Consider the following 8977-nt stretch of genomic DNA (forward strand, 5'->3'; position numbering starts at 1 on the left):
TAGCCAGCAAGGGCTTTGCACACAGGCATACAAATGCTCATAGTACATGTAGCATACTGTAAGTGTGTGTGTGCATGCTCGTCGCGAAAAAATTTAATTATGCGCACCAACGCATTCATACCCTTCCCACAAATACTAACGAAAACGCATGGCAAACGCTTTGAAAAATTCGGTATACTCTTCACACAGAAGGGAAGGCATGGGTTCTTGCTGCGACGAAATTTCAATTTTCGTGAGCTGCTGCTTGTGCTCACATGCATACATACATATACACATTCGAGAGAGCAGAGAGCATCGAGAGAGAGAGAGAGAGCAAGGGAACATTGAGCATAGAGGGATCTTTTGTTCAAAAGTTGACCATCTCGGTCGAGCGCATGAAGCGAAATGATTGTGCGTTCGTATTTTTTCGTAGCTCGAGCCTAAAAGTAAGGAGCCGAGCGAGTCCAAAGCTGTCAGGGGTTCTAAAGCCTCAAAAAAAGCGTGCAAAAAGCTTTCCACTAGTTGTCTAGTCTATGTGTTCTCTGGTTAGTGATTTGATCTAGCCTTTTCTAGCAGGCTTGAAAGGTTAATTTAGCATTTTCTTGCCCGGAAAAGTTGGCAGCACTGCACGTATTCCATACAGAAAACGGTAAATACAAAACGAAATTCGGCGACTTCGTCACGACGCAACGAAAAACGAAAATCGTTTGTTCATTAGCGGGGAAAGGGCATACAAAAACGAAGTTGACAACAGCTTGATTCTTTCGAATGAGTAGTTGGTTTTATTTTGTACATTACAAATGCGCTGAAAAAAAATTTCATATGTAATGCATTATTTCGACCCACCTCATTCAGCTCATCGCGACAGGGATTAAGCATAGAGGGTAGTGATGGCACGATTAATCACTAATAGAAGGATCTTTTGTTCAATATTCGACCATCTCGGTCGAGCGCATGAAGCGAAATGATTGTGCTTTCGTATATTTTAGTAACCCAAACCTAAAAGTGAGGAGCCGAGCGAATACGAAGTTGTCTGGGGTGTTAACGCTCGAAAAAAAAAGTGTGCAAAACGCTTTACACTACGTGTCCGGTCTATGTGTTCTCTGGTTAGTGAAAGCGCTTTATACTTCTTGTCCGGTCTATGTGTTCTGTGGTTAACATAGCTCGCAAATAACTGTTAACACTTTTTCGTTGTCTGCAAAAAAGTGTCTTTCAGTGACACAGTCAAAAAAACTCAGACAGAAACTGTTTTTGTCGCGTCTGGCTTAGCTCTCTCGCGCTCTGAGGGAGATAGTTGTTTCTGTTTTCGTTTCCTCAAGTCAAACACTGATCGTTTGCTTGAGTTAAATGAAGTAACGGTAAGTTGCGTTTGTATGGGTAATCACGCGCGATTGCTGCGTTCTTTTTGTATGTATGTATGCGTGTATTTACATGCACACGAAGGCAAAAACATTTTCTGCTGAGTTTGTTAGTCAAAGTGTTTTTTGCTGAGAGGCTTTGTGTGAGGGAAAATCGTGTTAGTTTTACGCGACACTCATGTGAGAGCGTCACACGAATGAGTGATCGCATTGCGTCTGAGCGAAACAGATGCTAAAGAAAACAGAGAGTGACGCTCAGAGAGAGACGTGTCTGCACAATTTTTTTTGGTTATGATGCGAGAAAGAGAATAAACGAAAAAACGCTCAACTCTCATTTGCAAGCTCTGGTGGTTAATGCCACTATTAATTCGAACGGTGGTGTCGATACTAAGAAAACAATATCCATGTTTTCTAAAGTTCCAAGGTATCGATTATAAGGATACCGATCCGATATTTTCAGCTCTAATCAAGAATGCAATTGTTGTTTTTGTGCTCTGACATAACTTATGTGATGGCAAAAAAAAACCATTGTTCGATTATTTAATCATATGATTTATTTTAGGTGCTTTAAAGATTAATTGCAATTAATCGCGGAAAAATGGAAAAAATCGATTAATCAAATGATTTTTGAATGCGCTTAATATATTTTTTATGAACTCCTTTTAGAAGCAACAATAGCAACAAGAATATAAATGTTTATTTATTTAAAATTGAGTTAAGAAATAGTAGTTGTGAAAGGTGCTCTGTTGTTAACCTGTTCCTTTTTTCGGTTAATGTGGCACCCGCCTTGGGAAAGACGTTCCGCTGGTACCGAAGTGCCTATTAAGAAACAATACCAAGCTATAACATATAGCTTAGGGTATAAAGTACGCATCTCCTCCCAGGCATTGACGACATTACGCTTAAATTAAAAAACAGGAGCATTTAAAAAAAGACTGAGCTCGTCTTGAATTTGAAAATGGTTACCGTCTTTCTTACTGGGCCAGTGCCTTGTGGTGGGTCCATAAATCGAACTCAACTTCGCGAGTAGATGAGCCGTCACTAGTGCTTCCTAAACTTTCATTTATATCTGAAAGCTCCGCCATTTCTTGTCGTATGCGCTTCATAACTTAACTAATTGTTGGTGCCATAATTACGCTTCGCTTTCCAACTTTTGCGCGCCAATGTTGCTTATAGCGATGCGATTTTTTGAGCAAATCATCGATTGTCTCGATTATTCAAAACCCATTTTGCGATACAATTAAATCGTGAATTGAAACAAAATAATCGATTATTGTGTATCAAATGATTAATCGTGCCATCACTAGACATAAGACAAAATGAAATTGATAATTTTTGCATTCATGAATTAAATAATTAGTATCATGTTACCGTCGATAACAATATGTATAATGCGACGCTTATTCGTAGCGAAGAGATTGCCCCGCCTGTTGCTACATCGTTGCATACGCAACATGCCGGCACTGCCGGCTAAGGTTTTTGTTGACTATGAGAATCAATACGCACACAGCATTTTGTCGGATTCTCTGAAGCCGTATCAGATTGTGCGCCCCAGCGATTGCCTGAAAGTAGCTTCAACTGATACTCATTGTGACACGCCTCCGCGTGTGCTGCAACCGGTAAAGAATGCGCAACCGGCTGAGTTATATGCGGATTTTCAGTCGTTGGTCCAGTACTGTGCGCGCACGTGCGTTCAAATCAGCGAGGACCGTTTTGGTGACTTTATAACCTACTACTGCAAGGAACTACATAAGTTTAGCGATGAGCAGCTGTTGGGTACACTGCTTTGCCTACAACAGTTACCCACGCCAGCGTCCACAAAGGTAGCCAACTATATGGAGCTGTGGAACATACTGGACATCGAGTGCTGTCGCCGCATCGAGCGGTGGCCAACTGCCCAACTGTTGTTGGTGAGCGATGCCTGGTATCAGCTTGGACTTGCACGCATTGGCGAATTTGTGTGGCTCGCGTTGCGTAGGCTTGGCCGCAAGGTGCGCAAGATGCCACCGGAGCAACTGGTGCAGTCTATGTTTCTGTGCAATCTGCTGCGTCGGCCCGTGTTCGAGATGTTTGACTTTGAGGTAAATCTGGAGCAGTGCGTACAGCAAATGACGCTCAAGGAGCTGGGAGTCATGGCCATGGGCTTCTTCAAAACACAAACGCCCATACGCAGTCCCCAGCTGCTGCAACAGTTGTACACCCGCCTATTAGCACAGCTGGATAATGTGGAAGACATCACGCTAGTCTCTATGCTCAAGGTTTTGCGCTACAGCAGCAAATTGCCACAAGTATCTGCACTTAATCAGCTTTTAGTGGCGCTGCAGCCGCAAGTGGAGCGCGTCTCGCTGCTGACCTGCTTGCACATGGCACTGCTTGGCTGCGAGCTGCAGACCTGCAATGATAAGCTTGTGGAGCGCATTTTGCTTCGCTTCGAGCGCGAACTAGATGTGACCCGGCTTAAGGACTTGGAGCGCATTTGTCTGGTCATAGCACTGTTTAACATGAACACAGCTAGCGGCGTTGAATGCCGTCTAGTCGACAGCCTTCCAGAATTGCTGCGAGGCCGCATTGATGAGATCTTGCGTTATCCCCGATGCTACACCAACTGTCTACAGTTCCTCAGCATGCGAGGCGTTTACGATGTTGAGCAACTGGGCGTGGCGTTGGAGCCACGTTTCCTGCGCCACACCTATCGTAGTGGCCTGCCAGGCCGCGAATATTTTCACCTAGATAGCTTTGCCCAGCTATTAGGTTCTGAGTATGAAGGGCCACGACTCACAGAACGGCAACGTCAGCAAATGGGTAAGCTGTATACACAGTATATACCTGATCGCACAGATACTCGCTCGAAACTCAACAGCACAGATCGCATCCTCTTGGAGATTCGCGATGCTGTTGGCAGTCTGCTGCGGACCACAGTTAGTCTTAAGCACGTTCTGCCCCACTACGATCGCTGTGATGCCATCGTTGGCTATGATCGACAACAGCAGCGCCCTGTGTCATTGAATGCCAGTACGTGTCCTAAGGACTACAGTGGCACCTTGCTCACACGACAGCACTTGCTCGGCTCCAAGGAGGCTCCACACATAGAAACGTTGATAATTGTAGTCGCTGGCTGGAATAATGTTATACGTGAAAAGGAACGCTACACTGGACAGTTTGCCATGAAGCTAAAACAGCTACAGCAGCTGGGACACAAGCCAATCGTGGTAAGTGATTTCAAATGACTTCTGAATACTTACGAGATACAGTCACTCATTCCTTCTGATTGGACTGCTATCGCTAGTCTAGATCCATCAAATATGATGATTATATATTCTTTCCGATCATGGTGTTCAAAGTAAAGTTGGATAATTCATATGCAAGCATTTAGTTTGGCTTGATATTAAATTATTTTATTTTTGTACAAAAACATCGTATATAAAGTATCAAACTATTTTAAAAAACTCTTGTACCTCTTCACTCACAGATCCATTGGCACGAATGGCGGGAACTGGAAACATCAGCGGATCGGCAGGACTTCTTAAAAAGACGCCTATGCCAAGCGGCTAATATCTGATTGGCGACACGTTGAGTTGGCAGGTTGTGGACGCGCTCGATGATCGTGAATCGTTAATACTATTCTAATCATAGTATTAACAATAGAATTAGTTAATACTAATAATAATAGTAACAAAAAAGGCAACAACTCTGTAGTGGATAGATTTATAATAGAAATCCAGAAACATGGGCTAATTTATAATAACCGCCCGCGGTCACGCCCACCCCTGTCACGATTGCTACAAGTTACTGTGATAATGTCCCATGTAAAGCCTTTTTAGTATATTCGTATACAACGAACAGGGTGGCCGTAGCCGGAATGGTTCGCAGAACAGATGGCAACAGTCCACGATATAATGCCAATACGCCCTCGCGCTTGACAATATCTGCACCGACAGTAAACATGCCTTCATTTAGGTTTTTTACCTGTATACGACTTTTAATGACGTCAGCTGGGAATGTTGATGTCCATAAACAAACACCGCCAGTGGCCCCAGCGATCATTGTACGAACTGGACCAATTTCATCCTTTGTCTGATCCTTACTGTCAATTGTAAATTTAAACATATCAATTTAAACATATCTAATCTACAAATCATCAAAGATTATCAAGTTTGTACTCACCTACGCAACAGCTCGCGTGTACCCTCATAGCTACCAAAGAAGAAGAAATATCCAGGCATTTCGCGAACAAATGTAGAGCCCAAGCCTCGATAAAAGCCGCGTATGCCTGCAAAAAGTGAGAGAGAATGAGCATTACACAGATTAAAAGAGATTAGACTTAAAGAGCGTGATAGCATGCCCATGAGCTGACCTAACCATGTTCGGAAAATAACAGTCGATGGCTCGCACGTGAGGACAGTGGTTATTAATAGACTTATTATATAGCCCCCATGTGGAGTAACCCTGGTCGTGACTTTCGTTATCTATGTACATATAACTGCCAGCGTGCCAGGCGCGAATGAGAATGCATACGCATTCAAATCACGATTTTGAAAGTTGAATCTAGACTGGGAATTTGCAAATCCGTCAATATACTAGCCTCATTCTGTCAAATAAATTTCCATTCGACTGATGATAAGCGATATTTTTGTATGTACATACATACATACATACATATGAAGAACTGCAGATATTTATTAATTGTCGGATATTTAGCTTATCCACCAAGATTCAAATCGTCAATGTATGTCCGACATTTATTTATACATCTGTACCTACATACATGCATATCTATGTATGTATATTAATGAATGAAACTAGGGAATGCTATGGTGAAAATCTAACGAGCAGATTAAATATATAAATATATGTATGTATGTATGTATGTATATACATATCAAGAATTTTTTATTATGTACATGTACATATGTATGTATGTTTTAGGATATGTATCATTCTTATTTCCTATATTTTAAAAACCAAATCAATAAATACGTATATACACACATACAAAAAAAATCATTCAGTACATTAATGGATACTTATGTTATGTATAATATATATACATATAAAGGTAGGTATGTACATGTATGTATGTAGTAATAATCAACAAACATCAACATGAACGAAGCGGTTGAGACAATTGTTGCACAGCAAGCGAATAGAAACTACGCGATGGGAAATAATTGAAACAGTCTGGCAACGCCAAACGTGCATAAGTAAACAAACCTGCAGCTGATTTTCTGTTTTTTTTTTCTCGACAGCGTGTCTTTAGCACTTGCGATTGAATTTAAATATATACATACATATGTACATACCTACATATATTACGAAGAAACAGAGAGTAAAAGCACCGAGATATGTGCTTAATCTAATCAACATTGTTGAAAAATAATCAAATAAGTTATTAGCACTCACCTTCGGTCCGCCAGATGTAACGTGTTAAAGTCCATGGTGTACGAATGTCTGCCGTGGGTTCCACGAAGTGCTTCATTTCGCGTAGCGCCTGCAACTTGCACTTGATCAGTTCAGTGGGGCAGAGGGTGAGCGTAGAGAAGCAAGCGGCCAGTGAACCGGCGCATGCATTTTCCGTAGTCGTCAATTCGCTTGTCAATTCCTTATCCACGACGTAGGTGACGAACTTCTGGCAGCCACCATAGGCAGCAAAGAGCACCGAGTTTTCTGCCACATTCGCAAATACCGCCGGCAATGAGCCGGCATACAGACCCCGCATGACCCCATCTTTTCGGTAGGTGCTGAAAAAGCAATCCAGCATGCCCTTGTAAGCCTCTGGAAATGTTTGTAGCTTTACTTTGACAGTGTCTAATGGCTGCGAGACATAGACCTGAGCAGCGCCACCTAAAAGAGTTCCATGTAACAAACATTACAAATAAGCACATGTAAAATTGCCGCGAGCTCTGAGAACTCACCCAATGAGCCGGCCAAAAAGTCTATCAAACCCCCGACGAAATTGGTGTTGTTACCGGTCGTGCCCCCATGCATGTCTAAATGTAAAATGAATCTCAAAATTTTGCCGACTATCAGCAAGAGTCTATCCCGAAGGGCGGTAGGCGCATTCCGAAGATTGAGCTTACGAAAGAACCAACCGCGCTCTTCGGCTTTTACTCTCTTTCTCTCTTCCTCTTGCACAGTTTTTTCATAAGCCTCGGCAATTTGCTCTGGCGTCATTATCAGCATGTCGCTGCCTACTCTCGTGCTGCCAATATCGGGTGGCGATGTCGCCGACTGCGTTGCTTCAGCAGCGGAAAGCGAAACTTTGTCTGTGTCGCTGCCGCTACTTTTAGTTGTCACTGTCGCTACTGAAGGGTTCGCTGTCGCCGCCGTCGCATCTGCCCCATTTTCATTGCTATTGTGCTCTTTTTGCGGCGTCGACGTCGCTACTACAATCTCCAACGGGGTCGGCGTCATATGTATTTGCTTGGTGTGGTCTCAAAAATTGTCTATTTGCTACTTCATTCATTGGATAGCAATTCCGTCATGATAGTGCTCTTGCCTGTGTTCTCTCGCTGTAGTTCTTTCTCTCTCGCTCCGCCTCTCTTTCTGTCTCTCTGTCTCTCTCGTTTACTCTTTCTCTCTCTTTATCTTAAAAATGCCGTTCGGTTGCAGTTTAGCGCTGTTTGATATCGCAATCGTTTTTGACTCCAGCTTTTATCGTTGTCGTTTGAATGCGCTGTTTGCTTGCTGAAATTGTCTCGTATGGTTTTGTAAATTCGCGATGTTGCCTCTCTATTAACTGTGCACTGCATATGGAAACAAAACTTGTGCATTTTGTTCAACAAAATTTAGAAGGAAATGCCAAAGTAATAAACATCATATCAATACAAACATATACGAATTTATAAATATATAAATACATACATATTTTATATACACATTTATGTATACTTACATATAAACATATACTAATAATTTTAATGGAATTTGAATAAATTTTCAATGATTTCACTATATCAAAATTAAAAAATTTAAGTTGAATATAAAAGTTTCCCTTGAATTTGAAAGTAACAACAAAATAAATGTATATAGTTCTCGTAGTTTATCGAATGAAATATTTTCCATCAATTGTTAACTGGACTATTGTGTTACCTGAAGTCCTTAATAGTTAATAATTTTCTCCACTTTGTGAAAAGTACCATTTTGTATTATGGATAATTTATCAGATATATCAGTCAATCAGTAATATAGAGTTATCTGGAAAAAATGGTACGATTTCTTGATGTTTAAAAGCGAAAGAAAGAAAAGAAGGGTGGTAGACCATCTATTTTCGATAAATTGAAACCAAATTTAAATCGAATTATTCAAATCGTTTTCATTCAAATATTTTCATTTTTGTTAATAATCGATAATTTATTTACTGCACATGTAAATATCAATTTTTTTATCAGCATTTTCAAATTGCTTATCTGCAAATTAGCAGATCAGCTATACATATATGTTAAACACACGCACTCATATATAATACATACATATGTTTATATATTATAGCGCACACTATTATTATCATATATATATATATATATATATATATATATATATATATATATATTATACTTTTTTTTTTAACTTTAACTTTAAATAATTTACATGAAATTATATGAATTAATTCATTTACTGCATTCGAAATTCCAAATAAGTTG

At 40.7% G+C, this 8977-nt stretch overlaps 2 protein-coding genes and 1 long non-coding RNA gene across 3 annotated transcripts; 1 reads left to right on the plus strand and 2 right to left on the minus strand.

Moving 5' to 3' along the window:
• Nucleotides 1–2018: 2018 nt before the first annotated feature.
• LOC122757322 lies at nt 2019–2586 on the minus strand. Its single transcript, XR_006357315.1, has 2 exons — nt 2304–2586; nt 2019–2238 (listed from the first exon to the last, which is right to left on the minus strand). It is a non-coding gene; the product is annotated as an uncharacterized LOC122757322 (long non-coding RNA).
• A 27-nt stretch (nt 2587–2613) lies between these two features.
• LOC6586318 (FAST kinase domain-containing protein 5, mitochondrial) lies at nt 2614–5480 on the plus strand. Its single transcript, XM_002011898.4, has 2 exons — nt 2614–4546; nt 4807–5480. The coding sequence occupies exons 1-2, from the start codon at nt 2702–2704 to the stop codon at nt 4894–4896; spliced, it is 1935 nt and encodes a 644-aa protein (XP_002011934.2). The 5' UTR covers nt 2614–2701; the 3' UTR covers nt 4897–5480.
• Nucleotides 4692–8192, minus strand: LOC6586319 (mitochondrial ornithine transporter 1). The gene is made up of 4 exons (XM_002011899.4): nt 7250–8192; nt 6738–7178; nt 5502–5607; nt 4692–5421 (listed from the first exon to the last, which is right to left on the minus strand). Exons 1-4 carry the CDS (start codon nt 7746–7748, stop codon nt 5124–5126), a joined length of 1344 nt encoding a protein of 447 aa, XP_002011935.1. The 5' UTR covers nt 7749–8192; the 3' UTR covers nt 4692–5123.
• Between the last annotated feature and the right edge of the window lie 785 nt (nt 8193–8977).

The sequence above is a fragment of the Drosophila mojavensis genome, unplaced genomic scaffold, assembly GCF_018153725.1.
Source record: "Drosophila mojavensis isolate 15081-1352.22 unplaced genomic scaffold, ASM1815372v1 contig_136, whole genome shotgun sequence".
NCBI lineage: Eukaryota > Metazoa > Arthropoda > Insecta > Diptera > Drosophilidae > Drosophila > Drosophila mojavensis.